This window comes from Electrophorus electricus, chromosome 13 (genome assembly GCF_041902795.1).
Source record: "Electrophorus electricus isolate QZ-2024a chromosome 13, ASM4190279v1, whole genome shotgun sequence".
NCBI lineage: Eukaryota > Metazoa > Chordata > Actinopteri > Gymnotiformes > Gymnotidae > Electrophorus > Electrophorus electricus.
Genome location: NC_137509.1, coordinates 16,864,926 through 16,887,237, shown reverse-complemented (window position 1 = coordinate 16,887,237; position 22,312 = coordinate 16,864,926). Strand labels below are relative to the sequence as shown.

The window sequence follows — 22,312 nt, the reverse complement described above, 5'->3', positions numbered from 1 at the left end:
TTCATGAATTTCTTTAATGAGAAAATTAAGCACATTAGACATAACATTAAGAGTATTAACATGACATCGGGCAACAACCACGCCAACAACTCTAGAATCCTTTACACCTATCCAAGAGCCAGAACGTACATCTCTGATCTTGTGCTCAAAATCCTCCACTTGCTTACTAGATTCACTGCCTACACACTTTCTTAAGGAAATTACTTCCTACCTGAAGTAAACCCTCATGCCTGTGTTTTCTTCAGGCTCTATTCTTTTAGCTGTGCTGCCATAGCTATATCTGCCGAAGTCCATCTTTGCACATTATAGTCCCCAAATTTACACACCCTCATACCTGGACATGCCTAATAATCTATTCTCTCTTTCTGCCGAAGTACACCTACCCCTGACATCAGGATGTTACTGAGCCTCAACCTGTCTCAGCTGCCACGGCTCCTCCCACCACCCCTGATGTCCCCTGCTGTAGCCCACCAGACCTCCACCCTAGCCAACTACTTCTCCAGTGGGGAATGGTTTAAGGCAGTGGATTAAAAGATGCATATTTGAACATTCCCATGGCACCAGAATATATAGTTTCATCACTTTGCCTTTTGGGATAAAAAATTTCAGTTCAGGGAATTGTCCTTTGGGCTTTCCTTAGGTCCAAGAATATTTACATGCTGCAAGAAGGCCCTCTCCAAAAAGAATGCAGTCAGAGACACATGTAGATTGCTGGATGATGCTAATTGCTGAACCTCACTGTAAACTGGATGAACAGCCAACTTAAACAGACAATGCAGTCTATAGGAACGGCCCTAAACTCCCAGTCCATGGTAGCCTTGCTGCTCCTGTAATGGGCTAATGTTATTCTGACCTTTACCCACCACCTCAAACTGGGTTTCGGAATTCGATATTTGTCTCTATTATAGCTACAGGGTTTGGTCACAGTTGCAGTGCAGGTCAGCACACTGGAGTTGCTCCTCATCCAATTCTTTCAAATGTTGACAAAAGACCTCCAGTTGGAACTTGTGCACCACAGTCATATGCTAGGTATACATCTCTCCATATCCATTACCATTAATAGGCATTCTTTTGAGGTACAAAATGATCTTAGGTCAATCTAAACCATATAAAACCTCTTCTGTTTTGATGATTTCTTATTTGTCGAGAACACAGTGATTAAACCCCTCAAAATTGGTCTGCAATTTCAGCATCTTGTTCATTTGTTATGCCATATAGATCAAATTTCATTGCTGCCATTGAGTTCTGAGGTGAAATAATCTTGGATTAAGCAGGTTTTTCTTACATGGGACTTCTCCTATTTGGTTAACTTATTTGTCTGGCTCAAAGTTAAAACTCTCAATATTGATCCAGAATTTAATGTGTTTGCAATTTTGAGGTATGAAATGATTTTTGGCCAGCCTAATATAAAGTTTTCCTCACAGTACTGGACCTGTTCTGTATGAGTTACTTCTTATTTGTCTGGCTAGATATGAAAATAGCCTTTTGTAAACCTCCAACATCTTTTTAAAAATCATTAATCAGATTTTAATCTCAATTTATATTCCCAATGCTATAATGGAAATTTAGTTTATTCTTAACTATTATTATGATCACATCTTGATCACATTAATAGTTATATTTCTGTAAAAAAAAAAAAAGTGCACAGAAAATATGCGACATAGAAACTCTGTTGGACTAATTTACCATGATTTGCTGAACAACAACCTATGAGAAGGCAATAAATAAATAAATAGAATCACTTCACCTGTGACTCAGTCCCCTGGTTATAAAATATAGCATGCATAGGTTCCAAATTGCGTAACACACATAGCCGGCATCTTGTGTGCGCATGCGCAATAGAGACTGTAGGTTACATTTTAGTGCACGGCCACTCTTTACTAATGGGCAAACACAACATGCCGCATAACATAATACATCCTTATACATTAAGTAGTTATCTATAATCAGAAAATATGTGTCTTAATCTCTGCATAAACTAGCATAGTGGCTAGCAAAGTAGCCGACGTTAGCAAGCTGAGATAGCTAAATGAATTTACATGAAGCATTCACGTTTGATCGTATTAGCTGTCCGGCACCTCATCACCCCTTTAAATAACATATTATTTCCCCAAAAAAGTATTAGATGATTATTAGATAGTTTAAAAATGAAAGTTTGTCGTCTGACCCGTTCGCACGGGAAGGGGCGAGGTTAAACGTTGTACTGCAACCAGTCACTAGAGAGCATTAGTATGAAAAAGTATGAAGATAATGACATATAACATTTTGAGTAAGGAGAAAAAAAATACTATACATGACATTTTAATGTATGTAATTAGTTAAATACAGCTAGGTCAACGAAAAATAAATAAATAACCACCCTTTACGCTTCTCTGGTCAATCTACATTGAACGACTGACCTAAAGCAAGAAGCTAACGCTCGTCTTTTTCACTCTCCCGCTATATATTGTTTGCTTTCATTGTAAATGTTAGAATGTATTTGAAAATGGCAAAGTGCCCTTTTCTACACATGATCGCGAAAGCACAGTCTCGGTGGCCATGTTAAAATTATATACTAAGCAACCTAGCCATAACTAGGTAGGTAGGTTAGTTAGCTAGCTAGCTAGCTAACATATGAGAATTGAATTAGCAATTGAAGGCCTTTTGTGCCACACGACGTTGGGGCCTCAACTATAAATGACAAGAAAATGATCAAATTGTCCAGCAGGGAGGCGGGGCCTTTCTTTCTTACTAGGGCGTTCTTGAGGGTGTTGCGTATCAAGAGAGCCTGCTTCACAGAGACATATTAAATACGTCTGCGGCTCGTTTTATGAACGAATTGGCGTGGTGGAACAGTTGGTAAGATACTAGTAATACTTATCATACGTTTATTATTACAATTTAAACACGAAGCTGTGTTTGTAAACACCAGGGTAATCGGACCGATGGCATGCGTTGGAGGCCTCCTTCTTAGCTAAGCCTTGCAGCGCAGCCTCCTCGAGTTTGAATGCGGCAGATCGGTAGTACGCGGAGTCCGTATGATACTGAAAATTAACGCCAGGGACGCGGCCTAGTGCTGCAAGTAGCCTGCTAAACGGTCGGAGATAAAGGTCAGCTAACTATGTGTTCATAAACACGGCGTCCGTAGTTATGGCTGTTGAACTAAGGTAGCTTGGTAGCTCGGCCAGCAACATTTAAAACTTAAGATGAAGAACGAGGCGAGTCGGTGCGGTTAGCCAGCCAGCGTTAGCTGACTAGTTCTGATTTTCACGAACCCAGTTTGTAAAAGCAGTGACGTGACTCGTGAGGGTACATTTAAGCCATAATATACTAATTGTGTTTTTAAGAGAGATGGTGGATAATTCACCGGCTAATTCTAACATTTATGCGCTTGTAAAATCTAATGCTGAGCTAGCTCTAACCGTGTATTAAGGTAAGCACTCGAAAGGTCGAGTTAATGGACATGCGATGAAAGGGTAAATGTAGTTTACGTTTCTAATGACTGACAGAGCTAACCTAGCCAGCTAAATGGATATCATACGCGCGATTTATCAGTCCAAATATAATCTTGGTTTGTAACAGAGGTTGAACAGTTTGTTTGTTTATTTATTTATTTATTTATTTTTTGTTTCCCCCCACAAGAAAAAAAGCTTAAACATTGTCAGCCCTGATCGAAGTTCTGTATCTGTGTATGTATGCGTATTATTATTATTATTATTATTATTATTATTATTATTTTAAATTATTATTATTATTATTATTTTTTGTGTGTGTGTGTGTGTGTGTGTGTGTGTGTGTGTGTGTGTGTGTGTGAGAGAGGGGGGGGGGGTATGTAGATTAACCAACTATGTAGAATAACCAACTGAGTGAGACTGTGTGTCTAGGGAGTTAGTTTTATATTTCCAAACTAATAAAATGTCAGGATACCTTAGCTCATACCTGACATGTTCCCTGAAAATGTGAAATTTATGCAGATAGCAGTAAATATCCATCTTCATGGAGATAACAACAGATTTTATAATGGAAAGTCAAAGTGAGGTTTTAAAAATACACGCTGAAAATATCCCAGTCTTAATGGCTGATGGCTGTTATGTTCTTTCCACAGGTAATATCGGAAGGCGGCTCATCTTTTATTTATTTTCATTTAGTTTATTTAATTCACTTTACTTTAAACCCAATACCTACCTTTGCCTTCCCTACCTCCCCTTTTTCAATCAGCGTGTATTTTTATTGCCTTATTTTGTTTTTGGTATCTTCAGAGTCGGGATCTGTGACGGCTCTTCATGGCAGTCAGAAGGGGACACATTAGATACTTAAAAGTGAGTAGAATTTGTACCTTTTAGGGAAACAATTTGGTTCATTATTACAATATTTCAGATTTGACTGTAACCAGTCATTAGGCCACAAGAGCTTCTTGGTCTACCGTTAGTTGTAGTCATGATCCAGTAGTCAGAAAGTAGTAGTCCAAGGTATAGTTGTACTGGATTTCAAGATGAAGAGTATCTTCCATATCGTGGTGTTGGAACAGCATTACATATGCTTTGTTTTGACTTAGCATTTAGAAGCAATCACATTTTGACCAGTTTAAAGTTTTTCATAGCGCATGACCTGAGGTATTCTCAGATGTCTCCTTTCTGTGCCTCCCAGTGTGTAACAATAGGACTGGATGGCATAATTCCAGCATGTAATACTAGGAAAGCCTGTGATTAATTCACATTTGTTTCAGTGCTGAAAGTTGACTGCTTACCCTTTTGCATTACACAATAAGACCTCTCTTCTAACATGAATTGAACACTAGAGTGCTCATGTTGACCGTGGAGATCAGTGCTTAATCTCGGACATGAGAGGCTGTTCATGCAGTACTCATTATTACATGCCATTACATTATTACTTTACATTCGTGGGCTGAAGCTACCTTGTTTTTGCTGTGTATCCCTAAAAGATGGTCAAAGTACATGAAGGAGAATTAAAAAAAAAAATCTTTAAGTGTTTTTGTAGTTAATTGTTAGTGACCTATAATTAAATGTGGTCTTTTCTATTGTAGATGTATACATTATCAATTTGCCATAGATTAGTGCTTGTACAAAGATTTAAAAGCCGTTAAAGAAAAATCAAGTGGCAAAGATGCATGGCAAAGTAGCGCCACGATAATTTGCTTAATATCGTCACTAATTTAAACTATTTCCATATTTTATTCAGTTTATTGACCCATGGTTAGTGGTTATGACCATGTGGAGAGTGATGCCCCCCACTAGGCCCTCGAACACTGTAAAACTCTACTTTTTGTATGCTGTTATTTGAGCTGCCATGTCCGGGAGTATTTCCTCTAGCTGCATGCTTATATGCACCAACTGCTCACATGCCAGCTTGGTTTTAAATTGCATTGAAGTCCACGATGTTTGAAGCAATGTAGAAATGACTGGTCTCCAAATTTGTTCTTAAAAATAGCCAATCGATATTTGAATTTTCCCTTTCTCAGGTGACGTGAATAACATTGAGTATCTCTTTACAATGGCACCAGTCAGTGGGTGGAATGTATCAGGTTGCAAATGGTTAGTTCTCAAAGTTGTGTTGGAAGTAGGAAAAATAGATGTATATGTATAAGCATCTGAGTGACTGACAAGGACTAAATTGTGTAGGCTAAACATCTTGCTTGGAGCATCTCCAAAATGGCAGATCTTGTGCAGTATTGTTGATATGCAGTAGTTCCTGGTATACAACCTGTGAACCAATGACAGGCTCCTAGGCACCTGAGACTTGATGTATGTGGGGAGCAGAGTGTAGCCTGGTTGGTCTGATTCCACATAAAGGCTACTGTAGAACAAATTCCTAAAAAAAAAAGTTCAAGGTAGCTATGATGGAAAGGCGTCAGAACACAGTGCATCACAGCTTGCAGGATACGGTGCTACATAGCCACAGAGTGCCCATGCTGAGCCCTGTCCACTGCTGAAAGTGCCTACAATGGACATGTGAGCATTAGACCTGGTCTGATGAATCACGTGGGTTTTTTTGTTTTTGTTTTGTTTTGTTTTGTTTGTTTTTTTTCCTCCCCTGTGGATGGCTGGGTGTGTGAGCTTGTGTGTTGCTTACCTGGAGAACAGATGATGCACTGAGGCAGTGTGATGCTCTGGACAAGGATCTTCTTTGTAACCTTGACTCCTGACATTCAAGTGTGTGTTAGTTTTGACACACATTCCTAAACATTTGATACCTAAGTACACCCCTTCATGGCATCAGTATTCTCTAATGTCAGCAGCCTGAGCCAGTAGGGTACTGTGCCCTGCCAAATTGTTCAAAAATGGTTTGAAGGTGTTGAATTGGCCTCCAAATTACAAAACCCATGGAGGCCCCACTTCGCAAGTTGCAAGACTTGACGGATCTGCTAACGTCTCTGTGCCATATACTATAGAACACCTTCAGGATTTTTGTGGAGTCCATGCCTTGATGTGTCGAAGTGTTTTTGGTGGTGTGAGGGCCTACATTGTTAGGCAGGTGGTTTTATAATGCCTCTGTGGGTGTGTGTGTGCACATGAAGCATTTTAGAAAGTGTACATAATCAGAAAAGAATTCAGTTATGGTCATTTATAGCCATGAACCAGTACATGGTTACAAAAAATGTTCCTTGGGCTGGTTCAAAATTAACTTTTTCTTTGTTGAAGCACGTCCTTGTATGTGACTGGAATTTTGAAAATATTGTGAAAATCGATCTGCTAACTTCTTGTATAAAAAGGATGTCCTTGCATGTTGCTTCCATAGTTGTCGGTTAGAAAAGCAAGAGTTTTTATACATTGTTTTGATGGCAAAAAATTAAGTTAAATTTAAATGAGGCAGAAGTTTCATTGTCTACTAGTAATTCGGTGGTAAATTTTGGAGGTGGGAAAAGGTTGTATTTTAAACATAACAGATATTCAAATCTTGAAAATATCAGATGCTGGAACTAGTTCATATATTTTTCTTTGGCAGCACAGGTGAACTTCTTGTTGCTTATTGACTTTTCAGTAAAAATGTATTCATCCCCACGAAAATGGAAGTTATGTGGCAGGACTACTGGAGGGTGGGGACTGTTTATTCTTTACTCATGTAATACTAAGATGAAGCATTATGTCAGTAAACAAGTTTAGGTGAATTACAAAGACCTACTGTTCTGGCCTTTGATTAATTCGAAAACAACCCTTATCAGGTAAAAACAAAAAATAAAAATTGAATACACCAGTGTCCAATGGCGGCCAATTCATGTTCATATTCACTGACTTTGGTTTAATTTGTTCAGAAGCAGTTTCTTAAGTCCACTTTCTTTTTAAACTTTGCCTGACAGGAGGTCTATGACATGTCGAACGGTTACGAAGATCACATGGCGGATGAGCCAAAAGATTCCAAAACGAACCTCATTGTTAATTACTTGCCTCAAAATATGAGCCAGGACGAACTGCGTAGTCTCTTCAGCAGCATTGGGGAAGTGGAATCTGCTAAACTTATTCGCGACAAAGTTGCTGGTATGTATCTGGTATAATCAAATGGTGAAGAACGAATGGAAATGAACTCGAACTCAAACAGCCCAATTGGCCTTTCTTCATTCTTGAAGAATTAGGATTAGAGTGTTTAATCTTTGTGTTTTAGGGGAAAGTATCTGTAACTATATTTAAGATGGATTTTGCTGATTGGGTGTAATAAATTCCCAGTGAGAGTTCTCCACTCAGACCTTTTTAGTCTGGGACTAGGCCTCTTATGCTTCCAGAAAAACCTGTGTAACACTGCAGTTAGTTCTGTGAATAAGGAAAGGCTAAGGGAGAAACTTTTTTTTCTTTTGCTTTCCCTCAAATTGATGACCTCTTTATCAAAATGTGAGATGCATAAATAAATTGTTAGATTGCTTTTGTTTCACTTGCGTGAATTCTAGCTATATAATGATTTTTATTTTTTCCCAGGATGCCCTCTTCCCACGCCCCCTTAATGTAGCCAGTTTGTTCTAGGCTAGAATTAATTTTCACCCATGTTTGTTTAACCTTTTGACATTCAAATGTTTTATTTGTTTTGTTTTTGTATTTTTATTTATTTATTTTATTTGTATTTGGAACGTTGCTACGTTTTTTTGTTTTATTTTATTGTTTTCCTTTTTTTTTTTTTCTAGGCCACAGTTTAGGGTACGGATTTGTTAACTATCTTAACCCTAGTGATGCAGAAAGAGCAATCAGTACTCTCAATGGCCTGAGGCTACAGTCTAAAACTATCAAGGTAACGTGACTGAAGGTGTTCCTGTGTACAGTATAATTTGTTTCTGTTGATGGATGAATCAAGGTAGTAAAGTTATGTATGCTCTGAGAAGTGCTGTAAAATGGAATATATAGTTTATATGTTGTGGCCTTTTAAGGATATTTTGCTTCTAGTTATTTTACTTTTGGTTAAACTAGGACTTGGGGTGATATTCACCCCTCCCCCCCACCAAACCACCTATTTTTAAATAAGATGGAAGTTTTGGTTTTCCCATGGTTCCCCTGGTTATTGGCTAAAACCTGAGGGCCAGAGTAGTAGTATATTTTATTTCGTTGATGCCAAAAACAGATTTAATTTTAACTTTGTCCTCCTTGATTTATTAGCAATTAATTTGATTTGTGCATTTTTGTAATGACTTATTTTACAATTTTTAGTGTATAGCAAGCCTTGATGTTCTCTATAATGAGATCATTGTTAGTGCATCAATAAATAGACCAGATATAGATTGCAAGTTTTCCAAATTTCACTACCTTTTTATTTTCTAAGCTTTTATCTCAATTCCATTTAACTGTTCTAAAAGATTGTACTTGTCCTGTCATTTTTTCCTTTCAGGTTTCCTATGCCAGGCCCAGCTCAGACTCCATCAAGGATGCTAACCTCTACATTAGTGGACTTCCTAAGACCATAACGCAGAAGGATGTGGAAGATATGTTTGCACGTTATGGCCGAATCATCAACTCGCGAGTGCTTGTTGATCAGGCTTCAGGTGACTGGAATAGCAAGTTTTCTTCCTTTTATACTGTATATGGCGTGGCTTATTTTTTGTGATTTGCAATGGTTTAATGCAAGTTCTCATCCTCTCAGGGCTGTCTCGGGGTGTCGCCTTCATTCGCTTTGACAAGCGGGCAGAAGCCGAGGATGCCATCAAGGACCTGAATGGGCACAAGCCTCCAGGAGCAGCAGAGCCCATCACTGTTAAATTTGCAGCCAACCCTAATCAAGCTAGGAGCACTCAGATCATCTCCCAGATTTACCACGCCCAGTCACGCCGCTTCGGGGGCCCCGTCCACCACCAGGCTCAGAGGTTCAGGTAGAGAATGCATGAGGGGGAGGGCTTCACTTTCCAGTATTACAAGCTTTGGTGTGCTGCTTTGCTGTGTCATTTTAGCTGGGTCTTTTGCTAAGTGTACTTTAAAATTTTTATTTTAACATTTCTTTGCTGTGTGCATTTTTCTATACTTGAAAGTGTTCTGCTTTAAGGTTGTGGAGGTATATATTTTTGTTCTGCTGAAAATATCTGGGCCCATGAACAAATGCTCAAGCTTGGCTTGATCATCTGTTTTTAACTGGTCAATACTGCCTTCTCTAGGTTCTCACCCATGGGAGTGGATCACATGAGCGGCATCTCTGGAGTGAACGTACCTGGCAATTCCACATCAGGCTGGTGCATCTTCATCTACAATCTGAGCCAGGATGCAGATGAGGGCATCCTGTGGCAGATGTTCGGGCCCTTTGGAGCTGTAACCAACGTCAAAGTCATCCGTGACTTCAATACAAACAAATGCAAAGGGTTTGGGTTCGTCACAATGACAAACTACGAGGAGGCAGCCATGGCTATAGCCAGTCTCAATGGCTACCGCCTTGGGGACAAAATCTTGCAGGTTTCATTTAAAACAAGTAAGACGCACAAGTAGAGAACAGCTTAGTACACAATCGACAGGGCAAGATCCTGAGTTTTGTACAATAACAAGTTGGTGCAGTTTGAAGAAAACTATTTTTTTTTTTTTTTTTTTAGTATAATCCACTTAAAGCAATGGCTCACTTTCAACAGTTTCACTAGCATTCTATTGGATGGGTCTTTTTATTGCAAACTTTGGGATGCTGCAAATGCTTAAGATATTTTTGGGATCTCAAAATATTAACCAATTGTACGTCTGAGGAGGCAGTTGTTAATGTGAGCTTCTGTCTCTGTGTGCCATATGCATGGTAAGACAGTTCACTTGCAGGGCACTGGCTTTAACACTCAATTTTGTTTTCTCACATCTGATGGCTTTTACACAGTATTACAATATCTAAGATGCCTTAGACCTCCCCCCTCCCCCCCATTAGATGCTTCTCGTTTAAATGCTGCAGTGCTCTGTGGTTGCGTAGGACTGGACTGCAGTTCCGTAACTCCTTCCCATGGGCTTGCTTCTCTGTGCTGGGGGCTACACTTTGAAATGGTGGTCTTTGGAACCTGGAGCCTTGGGCTCTACCTAATTTGGCAAAGGAACCAATGTGTTTTTCAGAAGTCTGTGTTCAGTGAGGGGAATGTCTTTATATTGTGTAATTGGTTTGAAAGGGACCCTCTGAAAAGACCAAGAAGGACCAAAGAAATGGAGAGTTCGATTCCCCTGAGAGGAGCAGGCCATGTGAGTCAGCATCAGCCTCCTTGTTATATTGCTCACACCCCAATCCCCTAAAAATGTATTCTAAACTTTTTTTTTTTTTTTATATATTTTCAGCATGTCATCGTTAGTGAGCTTTTGTAAGTTTGTTTTTCTTTAGGAGAAAACATTTTACTTTTTTTTTTTTTTTTTTTTTTTTTAGTTTTTTCCTCTCCGTAGTGTAGGGTGGTTAGTTAAGTGGCTGTTGTATTTATCAGTACTAATCCATATGCTTCCAAAGGTTGCCTTGTGACGTTTTTTTTTTAATGTTTTTCTTCCCTTTTTGCTTTTGTTTCAATTGTTTGACTTGGCATTTAAGATCATTAAATTTTATTTTGTTTTGCTGAAATTTTTGTTTTGTTTCATTTTTTTCTCAAGGGGTTTCTTTTATGATTTGTTTGAATTGGTTTCTGCCACTTTGGAGTTTTACAGCCTCAGTGTTCATGCTGACCATTTTGTTAGTCTAAATAACACTTAGAGAACATTTTGAAAGCTTATTTCATCCGCTATTGTCAGGGTCATGTGTCTAGACATCTCTGAATAACGGATATTAATTAACTCTTTGATTCCTGTACTGAGTTGAGTTTTAGGACCAAAAGTTTTTATTTTATTTTATTTTTTTAAAGCAGTTATTTTGTGATTCTCCCTAGATGTGCATTATTCCCGATGCATAGGCTGTGGATGAGGAATGACCATTTTGGATGGCTCCTGCTCAAAATTAATCTGTGGAAGCTCATAAGGGCTTTTTCTCATAACAGCATCATGAGTTCAGAAAAATGCAAGTAACACTTGTAATCAGATACATGGCAAAAAAAGTAACCCCTGTAGACATTTAATGACATTCACATTATAAGATACACGAATTACATATGTACCTTTTTATAATCATATCTAGAATATTACTGAGCACAATGGTACTTCATCTATTGAGTGTGTGTGTGTGTGTGTGTGTGTGTGTGTGTGTGCGCATTGGAGTTCATGGTTTCATCGCTGGAATTATTGAATGCACTCAACACACTTAACTTTTATTTGCTCTTTGTGTAATCTTTGTCAGCATAAGAACCAGATTCTCCTTTTGACTATGGTTTATATGAAAGGCCTTGTGGGCAAGCTCCTCCTGCTGGTTAGCAGTAATAGTAACGGGTAAGAAAATACATTTTCATGTGGAGTGTGATGTGCTCACTGCATGGACTTCTTAGCTTTTGTTCCAGTGCGGTGCTAAGAAAAAAAAAATCCAACTGGGATTCTTGTAATCCACGTTTAACTGCTACTGGCTTGAAATTTCAAAGTCAGTTTTACTACAGTGACTAAAGATGTAAGCCTTAATTTATGTAGAAAAGATGAGTGAACTGTTGGGAGAGCAAGACTATATTTATTTCCTCATGGTTGGGGTGTTAAGTTTTTTTAATATCAATTTAAGGACTTTGCAATTTACAGTGAAAGAATTGTGTAAAGAACGACTGTAACAGTTGTTTTTGAAATAAAATACCAGGCAAATATTGTAAGTTGTCTTTTGGTGGTTGAGGTATAACTGCTAGAAATATGGGCCTTAAATTCAATATCAAATTTATTAAATTTCTCTCTTCTGCATATAATTTGCCAGGTTAAGAGTACCTGTAGGCTCTGGTTCTCACTGAACTTGAGCATTATATTAACATTTTGCTTCACCCCAAACAAATATCTAGGTTGCTCATGGGAACCAACAATAGAAACCATTGCAGTAACTGTCAGTTTTTATTTAAATAGTCATTAGTTGGTACAAGATTGTTTGTTTTAAATGTATTTTTAAATCTAGGAACTGTCCTTGTAATTCGGGTGACTAAATGCGCTAGATACCCTTGTTTTTGTAATACATATGGAAAGCCAAGGTGATCAAAATTCACGTTAAGCAGAAACACAGAAAAAAACGGCACTTTGAACGTTTTTACGCCGCAAAACATGGCATTATTTTTCACTACGCCGTAAAATACGTCTCAGAAATGCAATATTAACCACCGTTTGTCAGTTGGGGGGGGGAAACCTAAAAAGAACAGCTTTAAGTGTTCCAAAAAGGCATTTTTACGAAGTTAAAGTTCTGCTTTATAGTAAGATAATGAGCTCCTCCTACTGGTTTATAGTCAGCTAATGAGCTCCTGCTGGTTTTGACAGCCAATAAACTTGAACTTTCTTCACCCAAGCCCAGTTCTCTACAGCTCTTAATCGACTGATAAACCAGTGCTCAAATTTGTTTATTTTTGGGATTCACATGTGTTAATTCGTGCAACAATTTATTTATCCTATTTATTCATTAGCTTATTAACTTCATTTTTCCTCGTAGATAGACACAGAATGACACCACTCGACAATCCAGGCTCCGATGTAATTCAATCAAAATTAACGAGGTAAGGGCAATTTTAAACGAGTTAATCGTCGAGTTTGTTAAACTGGTAAAATACTAACCAGAGCCATCTAGCTAACTGGTAATTGGCTGCAAAACAAAGCTCACCCAAAGATGGCTGTAGTTGGCCAGTCATGAGTTGTTTTTAGTGCTAGACTGGAAGCAAGTTTATCTTCTTGCAGGAACAAATGTACGTTTGTGTCGAAGAGGATGGTTGATAGTGTCGTTATAGCAACTGCTGACTTCAGACTTTTGTTATGATTAAAACTGAATGAAAGGGAAAGGGGTTATCGCAACAAACTCCAGAGGGATGCCAAACAGTGAATATGGATAACGGCGCTCTTGGGCTTGGAGTATACTTGTTTTGTACACTTGTGTCCTTTCTCCAAGTCTCGTACTAGGCAGTCGGAACCCCCCCCCCCCCCCCCCCAGCCTCTCTCTCAACGTTTCAAGAAATGCCTGGTCACAAAGCATCTGAGTTTATTTGGTTATTTATTCAAATTTTAGCAGTGTCTGTCTTCAAATGGGAGCTACTGAGTATTTTCATCTTAGAAGATGGCTAGTAAGAAATAACTTTGTTCTTTAAAAACTATACAGATTTTAAGATGAAAAAAATGTTAATTGTAATTATCTATATGACGGATCATCTAAAATTAAATTATTGCTACCAACCTTGTGATGTTTGTTCAGAGAATCTATATACAATGTCCTTTCCACATTCATTTTAGTCTATTTGGCTTGTCTGTTCTTTTTCTGAGATAAAACATTACACTGGATTTTTAAAGAATTTTTGTTTGATGTGCCCTCATTTGTTTTTCTGTTTCTCCCATTCTGTATGCTGTTCACGTGCGTGTTCTTGGTTAGTCCCTACCATGGTGGAGTCACCTGCATGTCAGACACACCTGCTGTGCTTGAAAACAAAGGCCTCTCCTGTATGATCACTCGCCCTGCTGAAGAGACTGAAAGACTGGGCTGGAGATTTTAGTAATTAGACCATCTGCAGCAGCAGTAGCTTTATTCTGTCTGGTTTGGTGACTGTCCTCTGTGCACTCCAACTACAGCAGTTTCACCTTCTGACATAGCCGTGATGGACTTCATTCTCGTTGTCACTCTTTTTTTAGGTGACCTCACATTACTCAATGCTTACACATTACTCATTAGTCTCTTCTGATTAATCTTAAGATTTTTGTTTAATAACTAAGCTATCTATCTTTCCTATGTTATTAATTACTGTATGCTCCCATCTTTTCTTAAATTGGCTCCTAACTCCCATTGCTTTTTTTTTGTGTGTGTGTGTGTGTGTGTGTGTGTGTGTGTGATATCTGGTGTCCAACAGAGGATGGGATACAGTATGGAAGTATGTCAGTACTACTAGCATTAATTAGCAAGATTACTTGGCCCATTGAAAGAGATTGTAGCCTAATGCTAATGCTATTCACATTAACACTACTTCATAGCTAGTTCGGAAAAGTTGTTCAGTGAGTTGCAGTAAGTTTTAATAAACTAACATTGAAATAACCACACGTGGCTAACCCTTATAGAACTAACTACCATGTGCCAAGTTATTATGCAACAGTTCACTTGTATCTGTTTCCCTTCACTGTCAAAATACAACCTAGATACATTTAAGCCTTCCAGGGCATTTAACAGTCATGATGCCTCAGGAAAACGCAAACTCACAACAAACTCCTGGTCTTACAGGACACTTAGCAGTCATGATGGCTGAGGATGACTCGTAAACTCTCAGCAGACTGTAATCACTGAGCATACAACATATTTATCATACTGCCATCTAGTAGAATATATTGAAGCATTCAACTACTGAATAAGTTGCTTTTCATTTTCAAATTTCTATTGTTATTAAATCACTTAATGTTACAGCTCAGTCTGCTGTTACTACTGGTTAATACTACACCACTTCAGTTTGGTTTATTCTTCTGTCTTTGCTCTGTGTAGTGGTACTCCTTATTCTTCCTTGCAACTACCACATGTTGAACCACATGAGTCTCTTGGGGAAAAAATGTTTTTTTTAGAATGTTTACTTGAAAGCATTTAAATTGTTAAGTGTAACTATATTGCTTCCAACGAAATAATGATTCACTAAACTCGACAAGTTACGATCAGAATTACTATTAAGCAGTGATGTCACATTTGATAGAATAGTTTATTTTTGGGACTCCTATCACCTAAACATTCCAGATTTTGCACTGCAGATTATTATAAATTAAATATAAATGCATAATATAAATTCAGGATAATAAAAATGTAATTTCCATAATCAACCCAATAGTTTTTAATTGGCTATTACACTTTACGATATTAATGTTAACTTCAGTCCTGTGTTGACATACACATCACACAGTACACTGGCAAAAAAGGAATGATTCACTTTAGATGGGTTTAACATTCTGGACTAGGAAATATACCCTTTCCTTATTTTATTTCTTAGATACAAAATAAATTTCTCTCTCATGCACCTTCTCTCTCTCTCAGTCACAGCACTGAACTGCCAGTATCATGTGTAATGTCCATATCATTTTTATATGACAAATAAGAATTAATTATCTTAACGGCTGGATGCTAGGCATATGTGTGTGTATATTTTTCAAAGCACTGTGGAAAGATAATTTCTTTCTTTACCTGCATTTTGTACATGATTGACAAGTAACTCATGTTGTCGATTGGCTTAATAAATCATGATTGACAGCAAAAATCTAACATCTGATTGGCTGCAGTTGAAAATGACTGGCAGATACCCCAGCAAATCATCTCTTTTACAGGTGCTCCAGCCTGCAGCGTTACATACTTGAAGATGGTTGATGAGGTTCCTAACTAATCTGTAATAATGACCCCATATAGCCAGACACAAAGTAAAATAGCACCATTTTTGAGGTCATTTGCACTCTGGAGATTGTGGTCAACTATGTGATGATACTGCCTTCTGAGTGTTTTTAGTTTGCTGTTCATCTTAGTTGGGATTATACCACAGTGATGTAGCTGATTAATAATTTGGTAAAAACAACCAAATCCTCTTGAATTTATTTCACTATTTTGGCATCAACCCTTACCAACAGAAGTTTGAAAGTCTCGTTGTCTATCTCTCCAGTTGCACATTTTCGTATTGTGGATGTTCCATTTTTCCTGGTTTCGTGCCAGTCACATGATAGAAATGTCATCAACACGCCTAGTTGCTTGCTGTGAATTCTCGGGACAATGATCCCTTCTATAGATCTATTCACACATGGGCACCATCAGACTTATACCCCAATTTTAAACTAGGGAGCCAGAAGGCAGCTTAATGTTTGGTACAACTGATTCTAACATTTTTACTCTCACATACAGCTCCTCTGGCGAATGTCTAGAAAAGTTCAGGGTTTTCACACACATCTGAAAGGGGTTTATGAAATAAAAGGAATCTGTGGTAGCATTCATCTAATTATGAATGGCAGCAAACTTGAAGCTGCTCCCCAGTAAGACAGAGCTCTTACATAAATTCTTTATTGGTAATACCTGTCTACACCATGATCTTGTAATTTCCTTTAATTCCCCGATCTTGCTATCAAAAATGCTCAAAACCTTGGTGTGGTGGTTAATCCATGTACACGTCAAAGGCACTTAGTCACTAAGAAATATATTTAAAAAAGAAACCCTCCTGATGTTTGTGTGTATTTTCCAACACTAAATGGTGCTTGAGGGATGCTTGATATTTGAAAGATGGACCTTTCTTTGTGTAATGTAGGATAGTTTCTCTTTGTCCCCTACATTTATAATGCAAGGTAAACATGAATATAATTAGGATTTTCTTTATTTCTGCATAATTTGGAACTGAAAGATCATCAGACTTCATCTAAGTGCTCAAACTAGATAGAGTAGCCATGTAATCAATGACACAAAAACAATATTCATTTATCTGTTGAGCAGAATGATCCTACATTAGATGCTTTTGTTGGAAAAAACAAGTGATACTCTCTAGGTAAGTGAAGTTTTAGTCAATGGGATGGCAATCAATTATTTTAGTAGGTTTAGTAAGTTTAGTAGGCCCTCCCTTGTTTCAAAATAGACCTTCTACTGATATACCTTATTTTAGCTGAACATCAAGAGGAGCTTCAAATGCTTCCTCAGCCGCAGAGGCAATCCTGTGATGCAACTCGGTATGGAACTTATGTAGAGATGACAGACGGAACCAGTGTGGCCAGTGGAGCACCAAGTATTCAAGTAATTTTCAGATAAAAGATATTCAAATTAATTTATTAAATTTTATTTGTTATTTGGGTCCCAGAGGTGCACAAGTAGCTTTTTGACTGCAATACTTGGTTAGTCGATGACCTTTTCTCAGTTTTCGGTACATAGAGAGATTAGCATGTTAACGCTAGTCTCAGGATATTGTTTTAGGCTATTGCCTCAGAAGGCTGGCTAATAAACATTTTAGCTGAGTTTGCAGTAGATGCTCTTGTGAAATGTTATTAATCAAGCAACATTGTCTAATCATTTATCCCAGTTATATGTTTGTCCTGAATAATTTGGCAGAAGATGTATTCTGCAACTTTTACTACATAGCTTATTCTCAGTGTTCATTCCATGAGGCTCTCAAACCCTGTGGAAGGGTTCATATATAAAAAGAGAGGCTGTTTACTGTGGAGAGCTCAGCTGTATCTGTAACGTTTCTGGCCCGAGTGCCGCAGGGTATGGGCAGGACGTACAGACTTCCTCGACAGTGCAGAACATTTATTAACATTAAACATGAATGACAAGGATGGCACTCACATACAACATTTACAGTGAACATGACTACACAATTAACATCAAACAGAGAACACATACACTTTAACTAACAGCTACAAAGATCTAATGGAACACACACATAGTGACAATGACCAACACTGGTACACACACTGACAGGAGTTTAAATAGACAGACAAACAACAAACCCTGTGCAGGTGTGTGCAATCCTGGAAGGGGTGGTTACAAAACAGGTGAATCCCCCTGCACGTGGTTGGCCGTACCACGTGACTCATGGGGGAGGTGCATTCTGTGACAGTATCAGCTTTGATTTAAGATAGTCAGTTAACAAGCAAGCTAGATAGATGCAAAGATGAGTAACTACCGGTCATGTGCAGTGCGCAGGAATGTTCAGCAATCACTCTCTAACTGAAGCCTTTTAGTTATCTTTCTTATAAAATTCCATGTTGGTTAAACGATGCTTACTTAGACAACTGTCTATGTAGTTAATGGACAGCAAGGCACACTCATTATCTTGACCAATCATGTTAGGCCATAAGGTGCGTGTCTGGGATGGGAAGAACTGCCTGCAGGCTGCACTTGGGGTGAGCAGGTTCAAAAGGTTTTCACATCAAAGTGGACAATTGCTTTTACTTATCCCAGCCCAACAAGGTGAACTCAACGGCTTGTCCAGCATCTGCTGTAGCCCAATTTTCAAACACATCCAAGCCGATAAGACCCAAAGACCATGCACCTGCCAGCTGGGACTCACTGGATGCCAGATTCTGCCTTGAGCAAGAGTGGTGAGGTGAAACCACCATACAACAATGGGAAGGCAACATTACCAGGAGAATAATGGGGTTACAAGCAGATCTGAACATCCAGTACGGAGACCCACTCTCCTCCACTATGAAATAACCTGAAGTGCCTGAGTAAAGGATGACACAAGCAAAGGAGTAAAGACATGGTCGGCAGTGCTGCTCAAAGAGAGGAGGAGGGGCAGGATGAAGAAGAGGTACTGGAAGTGCGAGACCAATTGTTGTTCAGGAATGAGGTCAGCAGTATGATGGATAAAAGATAGCTGGGCCCACATCAGCTATTAATTATAGTTATTAAATGTTTATCAGGTACATCCAGGTGATGACATAGATGGAGTGACTATGGAAAAGCTTGATAGAGGGAATAATACTCCAAAGAATGGAGGAAACCAAGAGACACTTGACAGCAACATTACAGGGAATGGCAAAACCAATACAATAGGATACTGAACAGAATGAGAGAAGAGCTTAGTTGATTGCCTGCAAATGATACCATGTTTTCAAGAAAATCATCTCACACATTGGCTCACAGGGTGTCAGTATCATAGTTTAGGGATGGTTTGCTGCCTCAACAGAAGAATGTCAGGATATCAGTCTTTCAAGTCTTATCCATATCTGGGTTATGCAGCAAAACAGCAAACCTAAGCAGATAAGTAAATCTTCAACCGAATGGTGAGACAGCATTTAATGCACCTTAACATCAAGTACATTAAATGTTGGATCATTTTGCTGAACAAAGAAATTAAAATGTATATTGTTTTTTAAATATAATTTTACTTGAGTTCTTGTTATCTATGTTTAGGACTTAAATGTAGATCTAATCACATTTCAGATCAAATCTATGCAGAAATACAGAAAAAAGGGATCACAGGCATTCTACCAACACTGTACCTGTTGAGGAATCTTTAAGCACATGCTAAAAGGACCAAAATGTTATTATTTTCACAATGAGTGGAGAGGATGTAGGGTACTAGAAATCCCAGACTAATTTCAGTGTGTCATCTTCTGTAATTTATAAACAAATACCTGGTCAAACAGTTGTTATTTTTCTTAACATTTGTCTTTTTCTCTTGAATTTTGCTGATTGAAGGTTTGATTTAGGATGGAAAACTGACATTTCTGGTTTTACAAAAAAAAAACACTTGGGGACCCATCTTGAGATTTGTATACACAGGAATTATGTAAATAAAGCTGGTATGGGAATCTACAGAATCTGCTGTGATGCTTTTTATATTAGGCATAATATAATGAAACATAAGAGATGAGAGGGGATGTGTTAGTTAAAACAGGTATTAATTCATTACATTGTTAATTCAGGTATTCCGGTATTCACTCCTTGACCTCTTGCATCTATCACATTTGAAGGGATCATCTTCCTGGAAAAAACAAAAACAAAACGTAAACATAAATCACAGCTTTGTGTGCTGATTTAAAATTATTATATTTGCTGCACAGGATAATGTTGTCCCTGTGTGTCAAGATACAAGATGCAAATATATTGTTCTGGTCTGTGACAGAGGCGGCACAGAGGAAGCAAGAGGGTTGCAGGGAAGTGATCTTTATTATCCATAGAGAATAACATAAAAGAAGCACTGATGAAACAAAAAACACTAAATGTAGTTCCTTGCATGAAGACAGTGCAGTGACGTTCAAAGATCGTCAGGTCTGTAGTCTGCTAATGTGCAAGGTTGTACTTGTGGGTTTAAATAGGTGGGTGAACAGAGGGAACAGGTGAATACAATCAATACTGCGATGATTGAGAGCGAGGCTGGTAAGTGGGTTGATCCCTAGCGCAGGTAGGCATTTCTCTCCTGCTGGATGGCCAGTCTACCATGACAGAACCCCCCTCTGAAGACCCCGCCAGCCTCCTGACACATGGTTGACCTGGCCACCACGGAGCAGGCTTCATCGGGTGCTCCCTGTGGAAGGAGGCGGTGAGGTCGGTGTCCAATACCTGGGGGGCTGGTATCCAGCTTCGTTCCTCTGGGCTGTACCCCTCCCAGTCAACCAGGTACTATAGTTGCACCCCTCTCCTTCTCGAATCAAGCAGGCCCCTACCCTGTACAACCACTCTCCTCCAACGTCCATGGGCAGAGGCGGAGCACCTGAGATGTGACCCTCCTCGGCGAGGGGACCATTCAAACCTATACGGTAAGTAACGTCATTAACACGCTCCTTTATGGTGTATAGGCCTTCGTACTTTGCCTTATGTTTCCCCATGGCACCTGCACGGCTGTCTCTTGTGGAGACCCACACCTTTTGCCCTGGCTCATATCAAGGGGTCTCCCTGTGTCTCTTATCCACCTTTCTTTTATAATTGGTGATTGCCTTATGTAGTTTCTGATGTGCTTCCTCCCAAACCTGCTCACTGCATAGACACCATTCCTCCATGGCCAGCTGGTCATATGTAGGTAGATTCCAGGGATAAAGCGGTGGCTGATACCCTAAAACACATTCAAATGGTATCATTCCCATGGCTGCATGATGCAGTGAATTTTGGCTATACTCAGCCCAGGGGAGATATGCACTCCAGGTCTCTGGATGTTGCTGGCTATACAAGCGTAAGAACCTACCCAGTTCTTGATTCACTCTTTCAACTTGCCCATTGACCTGTGGGTGTTATCCTGACGTGAGGCTAACCATGATGTTCAATTTTCCCAGCAGTTCCTTCCAGACTCTGGAAGTGCATTGTGGACCCCTGTCCGAGACAATGTCTTCCGGCAACCTGAGTTGCTGAAATATTTGACGGAAGAGCTGGTCAGCCATCTCCCAGGCTGTAGGTAGCCCTTTCAATGGAAAAAATCGTACCATTTTTGAAAATCGATCTGTAATCACCAGTATCACCGTGTTCTCCTTCCGAGAGGGGCAGGTCTGTAACAAAGTCTATGGCTATGTGTGACCAAGGATGTAGAGGAGTGGGTAAGGGTAGCAGCTTACCTTCAGGTGGGGTGCGTGGTGTTTTACTGCGGGCACACTCTGCACATGATGCCACATACTTTACTATCTCTTTATGAATGGCAGGCCACCAGTAACGCACACTCAGGAGTTGTGCCATGTGTGTGGACCCCGGATGTAGGTGTCATGGTGTCGGGAAGGCATGAAGAAACGGTTAGGAGGACAGTGCAGATATGGGTTAGCTGCTTCAATCTCCCGATCGAGGTCCCACTTTAGCATTGCCAAAAAACATGAGGAGGAGAGAACCGGCTCCAGACTGGTTGATTGTGCCTCCACATTATGCTTTCATGAGAGCGCGTCTGGTTTGAGCTGTCCCGCCTTTCCTCTGTGTTGAGACAAAACCATGCCTACCCCCACCTCTGACGCATCCACCTTTACCACAAACGGCCTCTCGGGATCTGGTTGCTGCAAAAGTGGAGCGGTTGAGAAAGCGGTTTTGAGTTTCTTGAATCTCGGGGTTCCATCTTACTCTCTTGGCCCCAGAGTAAGTCTGTGAGGGGCTGGGCTAGGGTGCTGAAGGATCTGATAAACCTCAGATAAAAGTGTGCAAATCCTAGGAAACGTTGTAGTTCCCGCCATGTCTGCGGGTTGGGCCAATCCTTCACTGCCTCCACCCTACCTTACATCACGCACATGTTGGGTCTAGGAAGAGGAATAGATCAAGATGTCGTTGATATAGGCAATAATGGCTCTATTCAGAAACTCCCTGTAACGGGACTCCGGGCCATTCCATGTGGACAAACAGCAGAGCCGAATATTAGAGGGATAACGTAGACAATACATGGGGCTGAAAGACTTTTATTTTAATTACACCACGATCAGAGGGA

General features: G+C 39.4%; 1 protein-coding gene across 5 annotated transcripts; it reads left to right on the top strand.

The window, feature by feature from the left end:
- Positions 1 to 2,554: 2,554 nt before the first annotated feature.
- elavl1a (ELAV like RNA binding protein 1a) lies at positions 2,555 to 12,116 on the top strand. Of its 5 annotated transcripts, none has more exons than XM_027013825.3 (8): positions 2,555 to 2,838; positions 3,622 to 3,668; positions 4,239 to 4,298; positions 7,295 to 7,472; positions 8,108 to 8,211; positions 8,803 to 8,956; positions 9,055 to 9,280; positions 9,560 to 12,116. In XM_027013825.3, exons 3-8 carry the CDS (start codon positions 4,263 to 4,265, stop codon positions 9,882 to 9,884), a joined length of 1,023 nt encoding a protein of 340 aa, XP_026869626.1. In that variant the 5' UTR covers positions 2,555 to 2,838; positions 3,622 to 3,668; positions 4,239 to 4,262; the 3' UTR covers positions 9,885 to 12,116. The 5 variants fall into 5 exon arrangements, with proteins under 5 accessions (XP_026869626.1, XP_026869634.1, XP_026869618.1 ...); XM_027013817.3 differs by having other exon boundaries at positions 2,556 to 2,838; positions 4,085 to 4,298; XM_027013799.3 differs by lacking the exon at positions 3,622 to 3,668 and having other exon boundaries at positions 2,556 to 2,838.
- Positions 12,117 to 22,312: the final 10,196 nt, after the last annotated feature.

What these genes read in the sequence shown, in the direction of transcription:
- elavl1a (XM_027013825.3), top strand. Translation starts at nt 4,263, where the DNA reads ATGGCAGTCAGAAGGGGACACATTAGATACTTAAAA. An exon ending in TACAGTCTAAAACTATCAAG is followed by an intron (nt 8,212 to 8,802) that starts GTAACGTGACTG and finishes TTTTCCTTTCAG; the next exon opens with GTTTCCTATGCCAGGCCCAG. An exon ending in GCTTGTTGATCAGGCTTCAG is followed by an intron (nt 8,957 to 9,054) that starts GTGACTGGAATA and finishes TCATCCTCTCAG; the next exon opens with GGCTGTCTCGGGGTGTCGCC.